Source organism: Hyaena hyaena, unplaced genomic scaffold (genome assembly GCF_003009895.1).
Source record: "Hyaena hyaena isolate Hyena2069 unplaced genomic scaffold, ASM300989v1 scaffold_770, whole genome shotgun sequence".
NCBI classification, from domain to species: Eukaryota; Metazoa; Chordata; class Mammalia; order Carnivora; family Hyaenidae; genus Hyaena; species Hyaena hyaena.
In genome coordinates, this window is record NW_024081405.1 from 670,241 (window position 1) to 693,507 (window position 23,267).

A 23,267-nucleotide genomic window follows, 5' to 3' on the forward strand; every position below is an offset into this window, starting at 1 on the left:
TGTACAAAATGGAGGATTTTTGTAGGAAGGAGAGTGAGGCAAGAAGTTATTAGCAAAGGAAAAGAAAGGATTGTTTCAGCTAAGGTCACCTTCCCTTAAGGGGAAGGTAGGGAATCTTATTAGGTGGATTACCTCATCTTTGGGGGATGGAGAGGGCCCATGTGACAAATCCTCACTGATGGTGATCAGAAAATTCCTGACTGAGGAGTTATGGCTACATTTCTGGGGGAAGTTGAAACTATAGTTAGGTTAGGTATAAAGTTCAGATTTGGTGATGTAGCCTAAGTGACACCATTTTGGGCCTATTGTTTTCTTCTTGACAGTACAATATTCTTATTTTGCAGATAAGAAAGTTGAGTCATAGAGTTTGAGAGACACCCAAGGTCACACAGCTAGAAAATGGGAAACCAGACTTGACTCCTGGCAGTCTGGATCCAAAGTCCATGTTCTAAATCACTGTACTGTATGGCTGAGGGATGGGGTGAGGAAAAGAGAGAGGGAGGGAGGAAGAGAAGGATGGAGGGAAAGAGAGAGACAGGCACACCGACACACACATACACACGTCATATATAAATTCTCAAATTTGAATGTGTATGTTGAAATTACTTCAGACTTTCCCCAAAGGATTTCAACATATTTCCAGGGAATTGAGCCTCAGATACAGTCCTTTGATGGAGCCTGGTACCAGAGGTCAATGAAGAGTGGACTATCCCCTGATTTCACAGATAGATACTGAGTGTTAGGCCTCTCAAACGCTTTCAGTCCTACTATTGGCTGAAAGGCAAATTAACAATGCCTATCACTGCCCAAGATCGGAATAGAAAGCCAGTGCTGGTGTTCTAAAAGGGACAGCTGATGACTTGGTGGTTAACTGCTCAACACAGCTTTCCTGGAAGTGGAATAGGAAGACTGTTTTTTCCTCTCCAGATGCTAGTGCTTATCACCTGGTGGGCTAGATGCCAGATGTTTTTAAACACAAACACTGTGCAAATGACCTGGGGTCAACTCTGTAAATAGTGCTGATGATTATACAAGGCAACATTGGCCCATGGGCATTAAACTTATACATTCTTGGCTCTCCAAACAGCCAACTTACTCTTAGCTCAAGGAGGTAGGGACACTATATTAGAATCCCTTCTTTTAGCCTCTTTTATTGGTAACTCTGAATAGGTGGTCAGAAAGATTAAGCCACTTGTTCCTGCCATGGAAAGAGGACTAAAATCCAGATTTTCTGGCCTCCAGCTGCTAATCACAGTAAAGAAGACTAGATTCCATGGATTTTATTTTACTAACCCTTCCACAGTTTAAAGGCTGATGCGGTATTTTAAAACGATTTTATGACAGACTGTGTATCTTTGAATAGAATTTATGTTCAAGGATCATACTTAGTTTTTAATGTCATTCCTTGGTAAAGTTATTTTAGCATCAGACATAAATATTGTAAGTGACTATCACATAAACCATTTTACAAATCATAAGGCTTTTTTTTTTTTTTTACAACACAAATGGGCAAGTTTTATATACTCAATTAGTATAAGTAGCTAATCTGACTTGGTCAGATGATCAAAATGAATGTGGTTTAGCTATTAAAACTCACTTGGAGTCACAGAGAGATGCCCTGTGCTAATGCATTAGAAATATTCCTGCCTACAAACCAAATTTTTCTAAATTGAGTTATGATTTACCCAGAAAATAGATTTACTATTTAATTTAATAGGGAAATTGGCTATGAGAAACTGGCTGCTTTGAGAAAATATTTTGTGAATCAGATAACCACCTTCAGTCTTCATTTGTTCAATTATGTCTTTCCTTATTTTTTTTTTTTTCAGAACAGATTTGAGATGCACTGGTATTTCACATTTTGTAAATCTGAATTTTTGTATCTGGGTTTGTGAGCACTGACGGGCTGAGCAGGGGGACATATAAAAATGTTTTCAAGAATTCTCTTCCCCTCGAAAGAATTTCTATAAATTGTTAATGATCTGCAAAGTGACATTTGAAAGGTTAAAAAAACTTTTTCTCATATGCAACAGAGAGTACTTATCAACTAGCAGAAATTTGCTTTTCATTGTTAATCAATTAATAATTGTAGAATTTCAGTTCCATTAAAAAAAAGTGTCCTAGATTGTGGCATGTGCTAGCATTTACTGTTTTAGTCACCCTATTACAGATGATTACAGAGACATTTATAAAATGCCCTGCTGCTTTGAAATTAATTTTCAGGTCAGTCTGAGATTTTTTAAATAACTTATTTTGGGAAACATAGACTCTTGTGGGTATAATATTTACATTATTTAAATTTATGCTGAATTTGCTGTTTGAACGAACGATGAGATTCAGTTAAGTGCATTTCTTACCACTACTCTGGAAATTTCTAAAAACAAAGCAAAACTAGGAAGAAGGCAACAATTTACAGAGTAAGTGTAATTTAGAACTTAAATACATTATGATAAAATAAGTTAGAAGCATTAATAGGACAAAACTTCTAGTCTTTAAAGTCTGAGTATATTCCTATTCCTATTACATTAGAAGGTTTTTGCTGGAGTAGTTTTTCAATTTCTCTCTCATTGAATCATTTATATATTAATATGCCATGGATTATGATGTTATTAAATACATATTAGATATAATATAGACAAATCTGTTTTAAAACTTTTTTTTAATGTTTTACCTATTTCTGAGAGAGAGAGAGACAGCATGAGCAGGGGAGGGTCAGAGAGAGAGGGAGACACAGAATCTGATACAGGCTCCAGGCTCTGAGCTGTCAGCACAGAGCCCAACCTGGGGCTCGAACCCATGAACCTAAGATCATGACCTAACCCAAAATCGGATGCTTAACTGACTGAGCCACCCAGGCGCTCCTAGACAAATCTGTTTTAAAGAAACTTTAAACAAAAGGAACATCTCAGTGTGATCAACCCATTTTACCATGTACAATGCATACATTTTGTATAAGGTTTGCCACCAAAATAAAAATAATAAAAGTAACAAAAGTGTGCTGAAAATCACTGTCGGGGATGGGGTGTTGGGCAGCAAAGTATAAAGGCATAATCCTTCCATTTTTGCTTTAAATTTCAACTCCTCGCCATTGCACTAAGATTGCTTTTTCCTTTAAGTTCATTTTGACCTTTAAGTTCCCTCCATCCTTCCATTTTTCCTCACCCCGAAAGCAGGTGTGGGAGGAAATTGGCTCCTTTATGAACCCTCCTCCAGCCACAATCATCTCAGATTCACTCCACTCTCAAGATTCGGTGCTAGGCTTTGTGTCTGGATGAAACCCCTTAACACGTTGTGAAATTTAATACTGCATTTTCCTATGCTTAAACTTAATCCATCTTTTAAAAAGTTTGCACATTTCTTCCCTCTTAAGGATATACATACAATGGGGGAAATGCTTGAAGGCAGAAGGCTGAGATCGGCTCTTTGGAGGTTTCTGAAGGGGCACTAAGGCCAGCTTGTGTCCCGCTACCCCCCCCCCCTCAAATTTTAGAAAAGTGAAATCTGGCAGGGATGTGTCTTAAACTGGGTCTGGATGGAAAATGAACATAATGACCTCTAAGCTGATAAGCTGACACCTGACCCCGTATCCCCCCCATACCCTTTAGTTTCTGAGTTGAAATTCTGAAGATTATTTTCAGGAGGCTGTGACTACAAACTATGAATAGAGAAATCATCTCCACTGCTTACTGATTCTAACCCGGTGGGTATCTTCCTAAAACAGAAGAGTCACACCTGAGGGGAGGGGTTCCTTCTGAACACACAGCTCAAGGACGTTCTAGACTCTCAGGACTGTAGCTAAAACTTTCATCTGTCCAAATATTTACAGTTTGAAGGGCTTCCCCCCCCCCCCTGATGTTTTTGGCAACAAAGGAGAAAATCATTTCTCCTAAGGGCATTTGAAATTGGCAAAATAAACAAGCTGTGCACAGCTGAGTCTCCCAAGTCTTTGATGTTTTCGCTGGGAGGCTGGAGGTTCGGGACATGGACCGTCAGAGTTGAGGGCTTCATCTTTTAAAGTCTCTGTGTCCACAAGACCTGGATAATCACCCCACGTGCCACCTACGGAGGCCTCATTTTTCTTTTCATGTCTTAAGAAAAGACTCCCCGTCGTCTAGGTAAGTTTGGAGAACTGATTAACTCCTGGGAACGCTTGCGCATCAGCTGACCCCAGGTGGTGTAGACGCCTAGCGAGGACCAAGCCCCGGGGGGCGCCCCCCCCCCCCAGGTGCCGTCTCCCCAGCGACAGTGCACCTCTCGCATTAACACTTGGTTCCGCTTGGGTCTCTTCCACCTCCGTCCCACTTCCCTGAGACCCCGCCCCCATCTCACCTTCTCTTCTCCTCCCACGCCCCTGGACAGGGCATCCCTTCTGGCAGGTGGGGTGGAGAGACGTCTAGTCCTCGGGGAAGAAAGAGGTGCAGAACGGTTAACGAGGAGAGTCTGCGGCCAGGTGGGGCGCCCACACCCGCCCCGGCCGCGGTGGGCGTCGAAGGTGAGGGGGCGCTGTTCGGGCAGCCGTGCGCCGGGCGGCGGGCGGGAGAGCTGCCAGGCTGACGGAGACGCCGGCCTGAGTGGGGGCCGCTCCGCCGCCACTGCCGCCGCCGCCGCCGCTGTGATGCGGAGCCGGTGCTGCGCCGGGCGGTGGAGTCAGAGCCCGGGCGCGGGAGCACGAGCTGCAACATCAGCACCGGCGGCGGCGGCGGCGGCGGCGGCGGCGGCGGCACCTGCACCAGCTCCCGGGCCCCGCGCTGCGCTCTCCGCCCCGCCGCGCCCGGGGCCGCCGCCCCGCGCTCCCTATGGATGTCAAGGCGGCCCCCAACGGGGTGGCCACCATCGAGGACCGGATCCTGAGGATCACCGGCTACTATGGCTATTACCCGGGTTACTCCAGCCAGAAAAGTAAGACGCCTTGCTCCAGGCGCCGGAGCGGGTGGGATGCGGGAGGGCGCGCGGTCCGGACACCTGCAGCCCTGCTAGTGCCGCTCACGCTACCTTCCTGGCGGTGGGGCCGCTAGGTCGAAAAGTGTGTCCGTTGTTCTCGGTGGTGACCCACGAGAGAGAACGGGGGCCCGGGCCGTTTGCGCCTAGGAGTTTGGAAACAGTCGCAGCCTTGGGCTCGGAAGCTCAGGGGTCTCGGTGTGCGCTTCGGGCTGCCGTCGGCCGGCTCTCCTCTGGCTCATTTGCCGCCCGGGGAAGGCTGCCATGGCCGTTGACTTAGCGGAAAGTCAGCCCCAGGTGCTGCACTCCCCCTCGGCCCTGCTGGGTGCCGGGCTGCAGGCGGGGCGCGGGGCGCGCAGGCTGGGGAGGCTCGGGGGTGGGGCCGGCGGGGGCGGCAGAGGCAGACTCGGGTCCCGGCACAGGCCGGCTCTGCTCGTTCACTCCGGCTCTCGAGACGTCGCCAGCGCGGGAATTAACTCCTGCTAAAGCGTCGTAGCGAGGTCCTCCGCCCTGGGCAGAGAGAAACCTGCTCAGGTCTCCGGGTGCCGGCGCCTGGAGCCAGAGACCCGAGCAAACGGCTGGGGGTGGGGTGGGTGCGAGGGGGACGCGCGACAGGGCCAAGCTCCCGCGCTGCCAGCCGCACGTCGCGGCTATCTCTGAGCCAGAGTAGGCTTCTCGGATCTGCACAGCCTTTCTGCCAGCTAAGCGAGGTCGTGCGGCGCGGAGGCTTTCACATTTCTAGAACAGTTTGGGTTGGGGTGGGGGGGCGATGAGGTGCGCTCTACTCTGTCCCCCTCCCCCAACACACAAACCCCAGTGACTATCTTTGCGGGAATCAGTTCAGCCATCGACGGAAGTGAAGCTCCTTTTTCTCCAAATTCGGGGGACTAGTTGCGGCTTAATTTCCATGCAGGTGGGATCTCGCTTTTCCTGTATCAATGCATTTCTGTCGCAATAGATGGAGCTTAATTGATGTTTTTGCTGATATTTTTAACCAGAACCCGTGCAAGATCCTAGATGCATTTCTGACTGGTATTTTTCTGTGACATTTTGGGGTCCGGTCAATGTTAACAGTTTCTCTGATGCAGACAAACCCTGACACATAGACGAGAAAACACTTTTGTTTTTTCATGTAACTTTTGCCCCCACTGTGCTGCGTCTCTATTTAATAATAATTCCGGAGCTTTGTTCTCACAGAGATATTTTCTCATTTGATATTTCATTTGGTTTCAGGAAAGGCCTGTCTTATTTGGATGGTTTCAGTCTAGCTGTTTTTAGAAGCTTACATTATTCATTTTCCATACAAAAGTAATTATATAGTGTTAGAATTTTCTGGAAAGAAAATAACACACTGTGGAATGCAGTTTGAAGTCTTTGTACTATAGATTCAAAAACTTCTCCCCCCCCCCCCATTGGCAAAGGGTTTCTTTTTTAACCCTAGAAACTTAAGTGAAAGCAGTAGTATGCCATGTGGACATTATTGGATTTCACCAAGTAATTGATATTTTAATTAGGAACCATGGGATTTTGGTTGCTTGGAGAACGTGGAAGCTGTCTGAAATTTCAAGACTCAGGGTAGTTTATTATTATAATTTTTATAACAATGGAACTTCGGTTAATAAAGAACAAACCAAATGGATTACTGGAAAAGTGACATTTTAAATAAAATTGTGTTCATATTATCTTTTCATGTTCATTCAAATAGCGGCCCATGTTTCATTTGCAATACAATAATAGGACAAAAAGAGGGAAGAGCATTGGCTGAGACAGGAACTGAAGCAAACAGGGATAAAGATACATCCGGCGTAGTTATTTTTGATGAGCACTTAACCTAACTTCAGGCCACAGAAGTCAGTGAAGACAGAATCTCATGAACACCAAGAATTACATGATAGTCAAATAACTTTCAGGATGTTCGTGCCTTGGGAGGTAGAAAGAGATTGCTATTTTGCACAGTGAAAAATGAGAGGAGAGCGCTGGACTAGAGCCAGGCAGCCGAGCACCATGAAATAATCCTGCCCTTAATGCGAGCTTCAACACAACAACAATACTTAATGCGAGTAAACAAACACATTGAAGCAAACCAGTACAATATGGTCAATTGATTTAGCTCTTACCAGGAATGAGCAACAGCTTGGGGGAAGTCTGGAGGGATATATTTAGGGAAAGGGCATGGTGAGGAATATAGAATATGTGAAGGCAAGGTGACTTTCCTGTTTTCTGACTGGTCACATGTGAGGCCTTAAGGATAGTCTCTTAATATCTATGCCATTTACCTTTTTAGAGGTAGGTGGGGACTCATCTCTGAGAAAATGTATCCCTGATCAGCCTCCCATTCATGTATACTGGTGCCATCCCTGGCAATCAGGAAGATGGGTACCTTGTCCAGAAGAAATTCTAATAGAGTGATACAAGAAAGAAATGTGTGTGCATATATATATATATATATGAGATATATGATATCAGGGTATGTATGACATTATCAGGATAATAATCAGGGTGCAGGAATGATTGAAGCATTTGTCTAGCCTTGAGTTACTTATGGTCTGGTAGGGGAATTAGACTCATCTATTCAACAAGTGTTATTTGAGCACTTCCTATGTGCCAAGAATGCATCCGTGAACAAAACAAACAAAAATGTTTTCCTTTTTGGAGCCGAAGTTTCAGGGAGAGGATAGAATAATAGGCAATAATAAGAGACAAATAAACCATGCCGTATATTTCAAGGTGATAGGTGCTTTAAAAAAAAATCACAACGGGGCAAAAAGAATGAAAAATTCTAAGGGTGGGGAGAGATTGTGGCAATGTTAAATAGGCCAGTCTGGTAAGACTTCGGTGAGCGGGCCATGACGAGGCAAAGCCTTGAAGTATATGAGGAAGTTAGATGTATGGGCATCTGGAAGATGCAGAGGGGGCAGCCAGTGCAAGGCTCCGAGGTGGAATGTGCCTGGAATTCTAGAGAAAAAGCGTAGAGATATGCATGGCTGAGGTGGGGTGAGCAGTTGGGAGAATGGCTGGAGATGACGTCACTGTGGATGCAGGGGCTCAGGTTAAAGTAGGGCCATTTTAAGTCCTTTGGCTGGGGAGCCTTTCTGGGGTTTTGACAAAGAAGTGATGTGACTTGACTGACTTACCTTTCAAAAGGATCAGTTTGACTGCTCTATTCAGGCAGGGGTGGAAGTAGAGAGACTAGTTATGTTATTGCAATAACCTGGGTGAGGGATGAGGTCGGCCTGAACCAGAGCGGTAACAGGTGGCAAGAGGTGGTCAGATTCTGCAGATGTTTGAAGTTAGAGCCTGTAGGGGTTACCGGTGGCTTGGATAAGGCATCTGCAAGACAGAGAGGAGAAAATGTGATTCTGTCTCTTCTGGTTTGACCAGCTTTGAGTTGCCAGCAACTGAGGTGCGGAAGGCTTCATGGTAGAGGGGGTCTGGGGCTAAGGATAATGTTTGGGGAGTGTCAAATGTAATTGGAGATGGAAAGGTAAGCCTGGAGTTCATAGGAAATGTCTGAATGGAGATACAAATAAGGGACTTTTCAGCATTTGGATGGTATTTGAAGCCTAAGACTGATGAGATCTCCAGGAGGGAATTTATGTAGAGAAAAGGAAAAAGGGCTGAACCTCAGGGTTCTCAGACATTAAGAGGCTGGGGAGAAGAAGAGAAACCATGAAGGGAGACCAAGAAGGAGCTCCCAGGGAGGTGGGAAGAAGACCAGGAACATGTGATACCCTGGAAGCCAGTGAAGAGCTTCAAGGGGAAGGGATTAGCCGAGTCTGACACTGCTGAAAAGTTAAGTGAAATAAAGACTTGTAACTGACTACTCAGTTTGGCAGTTGGGGGTGACCTTGACAAGAACAGATAAGGTAGGATAAAATTTACTAGAATGTGTATAAGAGAGAATTAGAGGACTTGGAAATGTGAGCATAGACAACTCTTCAAGGATTTTTTGTGTAAAGGGGAGCAGAGCCAATGGGGATCGTAGGATCAAGGAAGTTTTTGGTTTTTTTTAACGGAAGAAATAACAGCAAGTTTGCATGCACTTGAGAATGATTCAGTAGAGAAAGAATAATCCATGATGTGGGAGAGATAAGGTATGGAATCTACTGCACAAGATAAAAGACATTTCGTGCAGGGCAGAGTGTGTGGGTGCAGGTTCTAGAAGGTGAGTAACCAAGATGGTGGGAGGCAGTTGAGTTTCTCTTTGGCTGCTTTAGTTTTCTCCAAAGAGGAAGCAAAGAATCAACTGAGAGCGAGGATGGGGGAGGGTATGGTAGTGGTTGGAGGAGACGGAAGGTGTGAATCATTAAGTAGGGAGCATGAAGAGACCCGCAAATTGTAGTAAGTTTGTCTGGCTGCCTTAAATGGCCCATTTAAAGTTTCTGGCCACAAATTTAAAATGAGACCAGTAAGTAGGTTGTTAAACTCACTGATACAATGAAGACATGGAGCAAGTGAAGAGAAAGACTTAACCAGAGTGCAGATTATCCAGTGGGTATAATAAAATAATAGAGGAAAGGGAGTAGTAAATAGATGCAAGAAAGGTATTGCTGTAATGATTGACCATAGAATTTAAAGCTGGCAAGCAGAGGAGAGGAAATCAAGGTAATTAGGGAGAGTGAAGAGGAGGTAGGATCAGTGGATCACGATCTCAGTGGGATCAAAGGGGAGTGGAAGTTAGCTGGAAGATAAGGGGTGGCGGTCAGAGAGAGAGCTGTTTGCTGCAAAAAGTTATTTCTGTAAGTCAAGTCAAAAGATAAGTCAACTTATGTTTTATTGTATTCCATAATATTTTGGGGGTGAGCCTTCTTTTTGTGTTTGTATGAGGAGGTGGCACATTGATGTGTTGTGAATTAAACCCTAGTGATTTGGAGATCGATTCTAGTCCTAAACCTGCCAGGACCTGGCTCTGAGACCCCCTCTGTGCGAGGCAGTTTCCTTGTTTGTAAAAAAGAGCATAGACGTTGCTGTCTCAGAACGGCCAGGCAGTAGGTCAGCTTTGGCGGCTTTCATAGAAGTCCCACCCTCCCTGGAAGACTCTCTCTTGGTAAACTCTCTTGTGTTTGTCTCTCTTCACCTCACCTTGGATCTCAGATGGTAACCAGTTGTCTCTCTTTGTTCTATGTCTTTTGTACCTGTTCGCCTTTTGTTTTTCGGTGCCCCATTAGTGACCAGGTTCTGTGCTTGTTTTCTGAGATAGTAGAACCTCTTCCCCTTACTCCGATCCCAGTGCCGACCTTCCCATCTCTAAAAAGAACTCCACCAACTTGTGGCTTTTCTGGCTCTCTGACTCAGACTGCTGCTATGACTTAGCACGTCTTAGGGGCAGCTGTCTCTTCTGTCCCTACTTTCCCTGAGAAAGCTCATTGAATCCCATGGCTTCGCTATCTCCTATGAGTCTGTATATCTAGGTTTTCCTAAACCCAGACCATTTCGAACTTCCTACTAGACTTCCTACCTGGATGTCCTGTACGTATGTCACACAGAAAGCTAAACTCATCAGCCTGTCCTTAAAATGTGTCCTGTCCTTCTTATTATGCTTTTTAGCTTCCAATATCTGCATCTAACCAATTGCCTGGAAACCTGGAGTTATCCTCAAACCTCTGCCCCTTTTTCTTACCCCATATTCAGTTAAGAAGTCCTCTCTCTTCCTCCCCAAATGTGTGTTTTCCATCCCCACTGACATTACCTGAGTTCTTTCTGTCCATCACATCTTTCCTCCAGCCTCAAACCCTTCTAATCCAGTATGCACACCGTACCATTTAATTTCCTAAAATGCAGATCTGTTCATCTCGCGGCCCTGGTCAGATGCCTGGAATAAATCTTCATTTTCTGTGGAATAAAGTCCAACTCCTTAGCATGCCACAGTCTGAGCCCAGCTTACATTGTCCTATTTTAGGACGCATTTCCCCCACTAATTGCCAAAGCGATGCATGCTTAATGTAGAAAATCTGGAAGGCAGAGAAGCAAAGGGAGATTAAAACAGAATTACTCATAATTCCATCACCCAGAGGTGATTAGTATTCACATTTTGGTTAACATTATCCTTTCAGTCTTTTTTATATCCATAGACACATGCAAATTCTTTTATTTCACACTAAACATTTCTCTCATTGGTCTATATATTTTTAATAATTTAATGTACTCATGGTCTTCCATATATTCAAGCACCTTAATCTGCTAAATTGTTGGATTTTTAGTTCACTTTTTAAATTTATTTTTATTTTAAGTTTATTTATTTATTTTTGAGAGAGAGAGAGAGATAACATGAGTGGGTGGAGGGCCAGAGAGAGAGGGAGAGACAGAATCTGAAGCAGACTTTGCAGAGCCTGACTGGAGGCTCGCACTCAATGAAACCATGATTATGACCTGAGCCTAAACCGAGAGTTGGACACTTAACTGATTGAGCCACCCAGGCGCCCTCAGTTTTTTGTTTTAGTTTTAGTTGTTTTTTTTTTTTTAATTTCATATCTCACATGGCCTCCACAAGCCCTGGTCATAGTCTCATCAAGGAGCTCATTGTTTCCATAACATTACTGTCCCCATGCTCTTCTCCCTCTCAGTGCTCTTTTACACTAAGGCCAGATGGCTTCCTCTGCCTGTGTCTCCTTCATCACTCTTTGGAAAGCTCCTATTTATCTTTGAAGGCTGAGGCTGAGTTTAAGCGCTGTCCTCTGTAAAGCTCCCTGATTGCCACAGGCTGGGTTAATCCTTCCTCTGTGCTCCTATAATACTGTGTACTCACCTCTGCTCCAGCACTTAGCACACTATTTTTGGCTGTTTACTTTACACAAGACTGTCTCACCCACAGAGCTGAGGGAGGGCAGGGACTTCTCTTTATTTATTTATTTTCCTCTTAGGCAAAGCGTCTGGTACATTCTGGGTGCTCAATAAAGTTTATTGTACTAATGAATGAATGGTTATAGTTTCCTTGAAGAAATTGGAGAATTAATTACCCTCACACAGAAAGAGAGAGAGTACATGATGGTAGCAATTGGAGGCAAAGAAAAAATTCACCAGCTATGAATGAATCAAACAGATGTGCCTATTCAGAGAATGAGAATACCTCAAGTGGTATCACTTTATCTTTGTGGTTGTAACTTCTACATTTTTGTCCTTATTTTCTTCATCACTTTCTCTGTGCTTGCAAAGGGGCAAAGGTTTTTTTTTTTTTTTTTTTTTTTTAAATGGAGTAGTACAGAGTTGGTAGAATTACAAGAAATACAATGTGGTCCTTCCTCCACCCTCTTTTAAAATGGTTGCTGTCGGTCTTCATGGTATAATATATAACATTTAAGCACTCTGGCTGGAGTAAGTTATAAAATTGTCTCTTACTAGTGACACAAATGCAATAGATATTTCTCCCAGTTCATGTTCTGTTTTACTCTGGTAATAAGCTCTATGTTTCTTTGTATGTGATAGGTAGTGTTTTGTAAATAGTCATAAATAATTACCATTGGGGCGCCTGGGTGGATCTGACTTCGGCTCAGGTCATGATCTCATGGTTTATGGGTTTGAGCCCCAGCTGTGTTGACAGCTCAGAGCCTGGAGCCTGCTTTGGATTCTGTGTCTCCCTCCCTCTCTGCCCCTCCACTGCCCCACTCACATTCTGTCTGTCTGTCTCTCTCTCTCTCAAAAATAAATAAAAACATTTAAAAAAATTAAAAAATTACCACTGATATGTAGTATTGAGAAGTCTTTGTTTTGTAGGTTTTTAATGTATAAGGGCTGTATGAATGTCATTGTTTACAGTATTAATGTTGGATAATGTGGTCATTTCTACAATGCTAATTTTGGTGTGTATTTTTCATTTAAAATATAAATTTACATATAAATCAGGTATCTGTATTATAAAATACTACTACTACTGGTAGCTAACACATGGGCTTAACATTACGTTTCATATATACTTTCTTTAGAGAGCCTATCTGAGGCCTTTTCGGGGCCATGAGGTCTAATGCAAAGACCACACAATTCTGCTCTGCTACTTCTTAGCCTTTAAACTTGCACAAGTAACTTAACATCTCAGATCAACAATTTTATTCCTGTAGTATGGGAATAAAAGTAGTTGTTTCACCGATCACTGGGAGGATTATGTAAGACAATGTCAACGGAATGTCTGGCACAGTTCAATATATGGAAGTTGTTAATGATTATGGAGGAAAGGAGAATGGTACTGGAAAGTACCAATAGAATTGGTTTCACCATCAAAGAACCTTGCTCACTTTTTCCTGGTAAATAAGTGACTTGCCACTTTTTTTCCCCCCATACTCAGCATTGCATTTTGAATTGTTATCAAAAGTTGTGTTAGAGCAATGTGAAAGATCATTTACAAATTATCCAAGTTCACAATGGTTTTCCATTCCTTATCCATTTCTGGCTTGTCTGGTGCTATAATCGAAAGGGGCAGTTTATAACATTTACCTGGATTACCCCTAAGGGTAGTTTAAAATGGGCTGGAGGCCATTTGTGATGCGGTTATTCCCGGTGGGTTGATCTAAAAGGAAGGAGACAGATGTAGGGCTCGTGAGTGACAGGATGAGTCTGCATGTGTAGACATACCCAGACCTCAAAGTAGAAGGGAGTGCAAGGGTGTCAGGGGTATAAGAGAATAGGGTCAAGAGAGTGGGGGAGGGGAAGTGTGGAAGCCCATTTGAAAATGGGGATCATGGGTTGGGGTGAGTAGGGTTAGATAGGATTGGAAGAGGAAACAGGTGGAGAGGAAGTGAAGGCTGAGGATTCATTTGGAGCCAGTCAGTTGGAAGTTGCAATGTTTCTTTAATATGCAGAGTCTTAGAGGGACAGTTCCTTTTTGGGCTAATTATATAGCAGTAAACAGACAGTATTTTATGTCCAACTTTAAAAAAATACCTCATTATGTTATAAGCACATTACACATTTCTACATAATCTTTGGAGTTAATTTTTTGAAGTTATAAAGTGTTTAATTATTTACAGACCCAGAAGAATATAGAGAAGAAGGCAAATAAGCTCATCACCCTAATACAACTACTGTTATTTTGGTTACTTTCCTTCCTTTCTTCCCAATGCATATAGGGCCGCACTTCTTGAGTTTTGACAAATATAAACTATAGTGTAGTCATAATTCTGATATATACACAATTCTGTGCCCTGCTTCTCTTCTGCTTAACATTTTAGGATAAGCATTTTTAATTTTGTTGCATTTATCTGCTCTGAGAGGCTGGAATTAGATTCTCCTTTCAGAGATCTTGCCTTAAAAAATTTGTGCAAGCTGGTTCTAAGTTATTTGAGACTAAACAAAATGGAGAGACCTGGAGTGTTCATGAGGACTTATTTGATCCCTAGTTACAAGATTGCATTTGAACTAAGCAGAAACGGAAATGACTGGAAGGATGCTGGGATTTTAGGGGTGGGGATCAGATGGGATGAGCTCACATCAGGTCCTGGAGGGTGATAGGGAAAACAGGAAGCCTTCTTTCTCTGCCTTTCATCTCTTTTTTCTGGCACATGTTCTTCATTCTTGTCTCTGGCTGCAGGCTGGCTTTCTCAATTTCCTTGTCCAAATGGTTGAAAATAGCCTCTGCCAGCAGTTCTAGTGTTTACGTGTCCTCTATTCAAGAGAGCAGACAGATTGAGCAAGAATCTCTTACTTCTAAATCCAGATTCCCGGAGAAAGGGACTCTTTGGCCCAATTTGTGTCAAGTGCATATGCTTGATTCTATTGACTATGGTGGTTTGGGGCACGGTCAAGTTATGCAATCATGTCTGCCAGAAACTCTCCCCTGTTACCCTTTTGACCGTAGCGGAAAAGGTTGTTTCCAGAGAAGAGGAGCAATTGGCTGGACAGTCAACTTAATAGCTATTGGTTCAAAGAGCTTTGCATAAAACGTATTTTGCTCAAATCATAGGCTTCGATCAAGATCCAATCTTTTCTTTTTTCTATTTCTGATAGTTTTCAGAGTATAGCAAGATAATATTTAGTGAGGTTATAGATATATTTCTACAAACTAAAAAATCCAAGTGTCTGTTTAGAGTCTAAGTCCCTAGGGAGTTCTGTTTAGAAAGTACCCACCCAGTACTGCAGACTACTTACTAAGTTTTATTGAAGTGCTACTGCTTACATTAAGTTTGGAAGACATATTTCATTTTCTAGGTCAGATAGGGCAACACACCAGTTCCTTCAGGCTCAAGGTATAGTAATTGAAGATGACATTTAACATTGTATATTTTAAACAGGCATAAAAAAATTATACTTTTCTGCAGTCTGGGGTTTTCTGTATTTAGTCCTGGATTAATGCCAGGATGGCACTAGTGAGGTGTCAATAACGGTTTTGTGGTCTTGAAAAACAGACATACTAAGAATTCTTTATCTCCTGTGAAAGCTAAAATTCCTAAGGGGGTCAGAGCACGCAGATCTCTGCTGCTGATACTGTGCTAAGCTCCCAAGTCATAAGACTTTGATATCTATCTTGTGTTTCTGTTCACACTATGGTTAAGCATAGTTGTTCTGGAGGAGAGATCCAGATTGAGTGAGTTCAGAGCCATTTGGAACACTGTATTCTCTGCTAGACTTATGGTGGCAGGTTCTAGAGAAGTAATATAATACATCTAAGATGACATTGTTATTTACCAGGGACTTTTTAGAACAAATATATTTAGAAGTTGAGAAATTTTATTTTTCAATATGTATAATATAAACATATAGTATGTAACATAAACACAATAAATATAATCACTATAATAATATAATATTAATATATAGGATATATATTAAATATATAGCACATATTAAAAATATGTTACATTATATGATATATTACATATTATATAATATATAATATAAATATATAATTGTTTATGTTATATTTGTTATATATGATTACTATATTTATTATGTTATATATTTATATTATATAATATGTAATATATATCATATAATATAATTATATATATTTAATATGTGAGCACTTGAAGCAGGAGCTTCTTGTCATGCTCCTTTCTAGTTCATAGCCATCGTGATCTTTTAAAAGCAGTAATTGGATTATTCCTCTGGTTAAAGTTTTAATGTCTTTCCATATCTCTTCGGAAAACTATAAACTCCCAAACCCAGCCTACAAGGAAGGTCCTCCATGGTCCAGTTCTTCAGATGGCAGCACTGTTTTGTGCCCCGATTATGCTTTGGGCATAGTGGCATGTGATCAGTCCCTTTCTTTCCTGCCGGCTGATGAACAGGCCCTTCCCCACCCCAGGTGCTGTTACCTGACTGGCTTCTAGCCATCCTTCGTGTCTCTTATTCAGTGCCACTGCCTCAGAGAGGACTTTGTAGCTTTGCACCTCTCTCCCTGTACTTTTCCTTTACAGCACGTCCTACAAACTGCAGTCACAATTTATGTTGATTGCTGTGACTGTTTAATGTCTTTCCTGCCCACTAGTCTCTTAGGTCCCTAAGGGATGGATCCATTTTGTTCAGTACCGTGTGCCCCCCACACAGAACAGTGCCTGTGCACTCCATAAATATTTGTTGAATGTGTGATCAAGTCTTGTTAAAAATTTCAAGTAGACTTTTTGCAAAAAATCAACTTTTTATTGGAAATATTTTTTGATTTATAGAAAAGTTGCTAAGATAATACAAACAATTCCTGTATCTCCCTCCCTCACTCTTCACATTGTTATCACTTTATATTACCCATGTAAATTTGTCAAAACTCAGAAACCAATATTGGTACATTACCATGAATTAAACTCCAGGCTTTATTTGGATTTCACCAGTTTTTCCACTAAGGTTCTCTTTCTGGTCCAGGATCTGGTCTGGCCTGTTGCATTCAATTGTCATATTTCTTAAGTAGGCTTTTAATGAAAAGATCATTTCAATTTTATAGGAATTTCCTGGCCAGTTTTTTAGGGCTTGGTTCAGATCACATTTGAAAATGTAGCTACTAGTTTACAAGGTGATATTGGATTAAATTCATGTTAGAAATGACCTATGACTTGACATAGTAATTACGGACTATCTTAGAGGACTGTTCCATAATGTAGACCAGTAGTTCTTAGTATTTCTACTTTTTAACACTTAGGGGGATGCAGAAATCTTTGAAAAACCTAGAAAAAGCTACAGATTACCTCCCCCGCCCCCAAATACACATATACACCAAACAAACATTTTCATGCGGTTTATTTTATTACACTGGAAATTTATTACTTCACAGGAATGGGCTATAAAGTTGATAATTCCAGTGAGTTGTATCTGTTTTTCTATTTTATGAGAATGTGTACAAAATTTAATGGTGGTAATGCCTGGAAAAACTGAAAGAATTCAAATGTGCTAACTAAAATAGGAATGAACTTCAGTTTTATTCAAAAGTGAATTTCTGTGAGAAAGCTCTTGTAGTCTGGAGTGAAGAAGGAGCTGAAATTTTGGAGAGGTTTTAGGCACGAGAGTTGTCATTTCCGCTGCACTCAAGTCGATGAGGTCGCTTCTGAGGCAAGATCTGCAACCTTCATGCTGTGTTTGACAGCAAAGAAAGGATGATGAATTTGTGTTTCAATTTTAAGGTTGTCTAAGCCTAATTGGCTTTCAAGTACATCTTGCAGTGTATCTAGACACTCCCAGATTGTGTATCTGCACAGAAATCTTATGACCCATCACTCTGGATCCTTATTTTCCTGAGAAGCTGTGTTTCCAGAAGAACTTGTGGTTTTCACCTGCATTATAATAGTGACTTTAAATCTTTCAATGAAAAAGTATATCACAAACTCTATCTATATAATCTATTTATCTAATCTATTATATCTATAAAATAAGCAAGGCGGAAAATGAACTTCTCCTTACTAACCTGACTATTCTAAGGATGGGCTTCCCTTTTCTCTCAAAGGTGATATAAATGTCTTCCAAATGTCATTCAAAGATTTCAAGTCATGGTTTCCAGAAAGATTTTAGCTTCCAGGGAGTCAAGATGGATTCCACATTCTCTTTACTGGTTTTGATGGAATTGACTCTTAAGATGATAGACAAGGTTTCCTGTGGGATCATTGACCATATTTTGGATGCTGCTACACACTGATGTGTAAGGCAGCGAGTTATACGGGGGTGCGAACTTCCTTTCATTACTAAAGCAGCACCACAACTTACTTTTCTCCCCAGGTACGGTTTGTCTGAGATGGCAGCCTTTCATGTTTCCTAAGAAGCTCACAGAATAGGCCTTCTCCTCAGATGATATCCACATGCCTATAACAGAGAATCAGGAGTGGGAAGCATTGGGAGATATATAGTTATTTGCTAAAGGGAAATATCGTAGTTGCCAGTGTCTCCAATGTTTGCATCAAAATTGTGGCAAATAAGCAGCTTGAGGAGATGATTTTATTTGATAAAGGCACCGCTTCCATTTTTATCCCTTGCTGCAGACCACAAACTAGTTTATCCATTTCCCAGGCACGCTGGTTCCCAGGGTCTCCCCAGGATGAATTTGGCTGCAAGAAAACTCAACTTATTTTGGCTTAAGCCATAAGGAATTTATTCTCTTTTAGAGCAGTAAGATGAGAGGTGGGGTGACTGACTTAATGGCTTATGCTGTAATGAAGTACCTAGAGTCTATTGTTTTCCATCTTTTGGCGTGTTGTACTTTGCAGGACTCTTTCTTGACTTCATTTTAAAAGTATTTTATTAACTTTTCTTTTTTAAACATAGTTTATTGTCAAATTGGCTTACATTCAACATCCAGTGCTCATCCCAAGAAGTGCCCTTTTCAGTGCCCATCACCCATCTTCCCCTCTCCCTTGTCCATCTGTCTACCCTCCTTTTGTTCACTGTATTTAAGAGTCTCTTGTGGTTTGCCTCCCTCCCTCTCTGTTGTAACTATTTTTTTCCCCTTCCCTTCCCTCATGGTCTTCTGTTTCACTTAAAGCTTTATTTAAAGTTTTAATAGCTTTCATTTGTTTTCCTAATATTTCTTTTAAAAATAGGGCCTATTCCTATGGTATAAATATGATAGCTTCTTTTATTCCCTAAGGAAATTACAAATATGTTTTGTTTGTTTTCTTCTCCTGAATGGGCTGTTTTTTCCAAGTTGTTTCTTTTAAAGTTTTTATTGTTATTAGCCAATAGACTTGAAATTTTGTGATTTTTGTGTACCTGCTTATATTCTAGAATAGAGGGTTCCAAAGCTGAATCTGTGGGAATGGTTGAGGAGGTCAAGAACCAGGAAGGGTCTTGCCCCAAGTTAGCCTGCTGCAAGTTCATGGATGCTAACAGAAGACATGAGACTCCTGAATCAGAGACAAAGGACTTTATTACAGTCCAGCAAGCAGCATGAGTTTCATGCTCACCATGGTTTTCCTTGCTCCCCAAGTTCCATGGGGACAGAATGGAGCAAAGCAAGGTGGATCCTCACTATTGTAGTTGGTCTGTGTCACAGCTGAGGACTTCTCAGCTTAGGAAATCCCGATGATTTATAATGACTAATAAGCAAATCCACCCAAACCTTTGCTTCACTCAGAGAGAGATGCTTGCAAACAAACCCACCTTCTGTTCTAGATGGAGACATTATCTCTGCCTTCCTAACTATTCACTGTACAGGGTCTTAAAAAGGTAGTCCAGAACAAAAAGCAGTCCGGTTCTGCACAAGATCTTCAGAAATGAAAGAAAGTCCTAAGGAGACTTTTCTCCCAACTGGATACCTAGGCTGTTTCCTTGGGAACCTTCAAAATAATTTTCTTAAGATTTGCTTCTTTGGATCATAGAAGGCTTTTCTAATCTCTTGACTGGCTGCTAACATTCTGAGAATCAACTAGGAAGGAAGCTTGGGCATCTCAGTGAGGCAGTATGCATAGGCTTATTTAATTCCTCCATGGCTTTGGTATGGTAATCCAATCTTCAGCCATGTTTGGCGTCCCTGTAGCCTTCTGTTTGGGCCCCTCCAGAGAATCAAGCTCTGGCCTTTACCAGAATGAAGGGAGACAGAGTCAAATGAAGGGAGAAAGCACATCAAATGTGCTGATAAGGGTGGGAATGAAGAAGCCATGAGGGTTCTTTTTTCTTTTTTCTTTTTTTAAATGATTTATTTTTGAGAGAGAAAGAGAGAGACAGAATGCGAGCAGGGGAGGGGCAGAGAGAGAGGGAGACACAGAATCCAAAGCAAGCTTCAGGGCTCTGAGCTGTCAGCACAGAGCTCAATGTGAGGCTCGAATCTAGGAACTGTGAGATCATGATCTGAGCTGATGTCGGATGTCTGATCAACTGAGCCACCCAGGCACCCCCATGAGGCTTCTTAAACAGATTCAACCAAGGCTACTGATTTTAGCCTCACTCTTTCAGTGGTAACTGGTAACTTAGGGCAATTCTGTGTTGTAAATTGGACTAATTATCCACTTTCCTGTATCCTTAGCTCAGGTTTCAATTTCCTCAGGCCTGAAAAGTCATTTACTACTCTTTAGCACCTAGAATGTTGTTATTAAAAAAAATGAATAAATAGAATGTTGTTATTACCTTCGCTCTTGATTCTTGCAGATTTATACCTTTAAAAAATTCACTTGTCATTTTAGTGGAATTTCCTGAATGAACAAATAAAGATGTGTGTATTCAATCTACCATCTTTACCAGGAAGAATCATTGTCCTCTCCATTTCTGTTGTTTAAAATCTTCCAACTTAAACTAGATCTACTATAAACCAAGATAAACGTCATATTCATGGTGGCAGAGTACATTATCTTGATTTTCTCCCAGTGGGAAGCTATTTTAGATGTCATAACTTGGGGGGCAAACACACATTATCTGCTTCTTGATCTGAATTTTGGTTTCACAAACATGTTTACCTTATGAAAAGACCATCAAGCAGTGTACTTAAGGTCTGTATTATTTTCTGTTTGGCTGTTATATTGCAATAAAAAGTTTACATTAAAAATTGTGACATGACTATATATCATAGAATTCCAGTCCATTTTACCCTTGTTTTAATAAGGTAATTGAGTTGAAATTATTTTCCAAATTTTCAAAGTAACATAAATAAAAGAAATAGTTATTTTTGTGTGTTCCCAGTTCACGAACCCCTGAGCACACACCCCTAATCCCTTGTCAGAATGAGGAAAGTGGTTCTCAAATACTTTGCTGCATATTAGAAACAACTGGGAGCTCTAAAACCTATCCCAATGCCAAGGCTACATTATATTCCAATTAAAACAGATTCTCTGGGACTGAGATACAGGCATCAGTCCTTTTTATGCTCCCTGGGAGAGTCCAATGAACATCTGAAGCTGTGAACATAGCTCTAGAACACAGCTTCTCAAACTATCTATGGTAAAAAACCAGTTTGTTTTTTTAAATTTCCAACTCATTATAGATCACGACTCCTGCAAAATCAATAAAAATGAGTTAAGAGAAAAAAAATCATGCAGTGAAACATCATAGCAATGTCAGCTTGTGATAAGGTTTTCTAAATGTTTACTCTCAATTTCCATACTTATCTGGCCCCAGACTGGTAGCGGTTCATGGCCAGTACCAGTCTGCAGAGCACCTATTGGGTAGCACCTACCACTTGGGCACTGGTATATTCTTTCTCTTTCTTAGTGCAAGCTGGGTATCCATATCCTCTTCTCTCTGTGGAGTCATTTTGGAGACGGAAGAGGACTTGGACTGAGGCCTGTCATGGGTGTTCCCACTCGTTCTCTTACAGCCCACCTGACACACTGCATCTACTCAGTTGCGTTTCTGGGCTCTGAAAGCATGGGGTGAACACCGTTGTTAGGAACTCATGGCTTCGCTTGAGAGTTTTCAAGTATTATTTTCCTTTAGCTATATTAATCAGGGAAAAACTCTTGACTGCCAACATCTTAGCATGTGACCTCATGCATATTTGTAGTGGATCTAATCTCGAAGTTGTATGGCCAAGTGAATTTCAAGGAAAAATCCACTGAAGACTCTCAGAAACTTTGTTCTTAATGATTTTGCACTGTAGGCTAGAATGCAGTGAGAACTCTCCTGTTTCATGGGCTGAAATCCTCAAAGGATACGTGGAGTATCATTCGGAGGGAGCCCTGTGGGGGCTGCCAGTAGTATTTGCAGGGTGGAATGAGAAGAAGTGGGCTGCTGTAATTTGCTACCCCTAGATGCTTGTCCCAGTAGTCTGGGAAGATGGAAATTTACCCATGTGGAAAGAAGCCCTTTAGGTTTATGAAGCATGGATGGAGAGTGAGGTTTGGAATTTGTGGGACCTTCTTCATCTTAGGGAGGAGTTCAGAATGAGTCAAATGAATTTTCTTATGATGACATCTAATCCCCTTCCCTTTGGGAGATTATTTTGGTGGCCATGCGGTTGAATTCTAGTTGAAGCAGATTTTCTGAGTAACATGCTCCAAGGCATCTCCTTTTTGTTTTTGTTTTTGTTTTTTCCTTTCTAAGTACTGGCTTACCTGTTTCAGAGAAGATGACACAATTAAACTTATTAGACAACCAAAGACCACACTAGATGTTGTTAATTGCATTCTCAGTCCCTCATGCGGCTTTTAATAAAGCTGTCTTCAATGGCCTTATTATTCATCTTGACTTGTGTTACATTCTCATTATATTTGCTGCAACTGTAGAATTTCACAGTGGCTTTCCTACGTGTGACTTAGGCCTGACTCCCAGAAAAGAAGCAGAAAGGAGGGAGAGGACATGTTTGACTTTGGACTTGACTACCTTTCCCAACTGGGGTTTGGCTCTTGATAAGGGATGGAAAATGGAGGCAGTGTGTTTAACCTACTTGTTTATAGGTTCTATTTACTTTAACGTTTTATGCATGTAAAGCTCATGCATGTAAAACTATGAGCACATCTAACATCTAGCACATGGAAACTCATTAGGACAGAAAGCAGGAATGGAAATCTTAGCATATATACTAGAACTTAAGAAAAAGTTATCCTGTGACCTTTAATAGAAAATTATACCTAAATATGTACTATATACAGCCACGGTGGATTGTAATGAATGTAAAGCTGAACTTTGTGCAGAGTAATCTTTGAAGAGTAAATATGAAATGTTTATGAGACTCAAAACAAGCACTTTGAAGGAAATAGCAGGGGTTTTAACTTATCCTAGACAAAAAGGATTCAGGTGATGAATTCTAAATTGTGCTACTACCACTCTTTGTCATCTGTGTAGCATGTTAACACTTTACAAAGCAATAGAACATAGGATTTCATGAAAACTCAGTCTTTCTGTGAAGAGGGTGTTATTATCACTACATTGCAGGTGAGGAAATTGAGGCTCAGAGAGGTTCCCTTGCCCCAGAGTACAGCTACAGGTGCCAGGGCTAGAGTTTGAGCCTAGAGCTGTCTGCTTCCCAAACCCACACTCTCCACTAGAGAGAGTAACAAGAA

The 23,267-nt window shown here is 41.5% G+C and overlaps 1 protein-coding gene across 1 annotated transcript in view; it reads left to right on the forward strand.

Moving 5' to 3' along the window:
- Positions 1-4,796: 4,796 nt before the first annotated feature.
- Positions 4,797-23,267, forward strand: part of SLC35F4 (solute carrier family 35 member F4) — a 233,011-nt gene continuing 214,540 nt past the window's right edge. The window contains exon 1 of the mRNA XM_039218675.1: positions 4,797-4,899. Coding sequence (XP_039074606.1) covers positions 4,797-4,899 — 103 coding nt within the window. The remainder of the gene's footprint in view (positions 4,900-23,267) is intronic.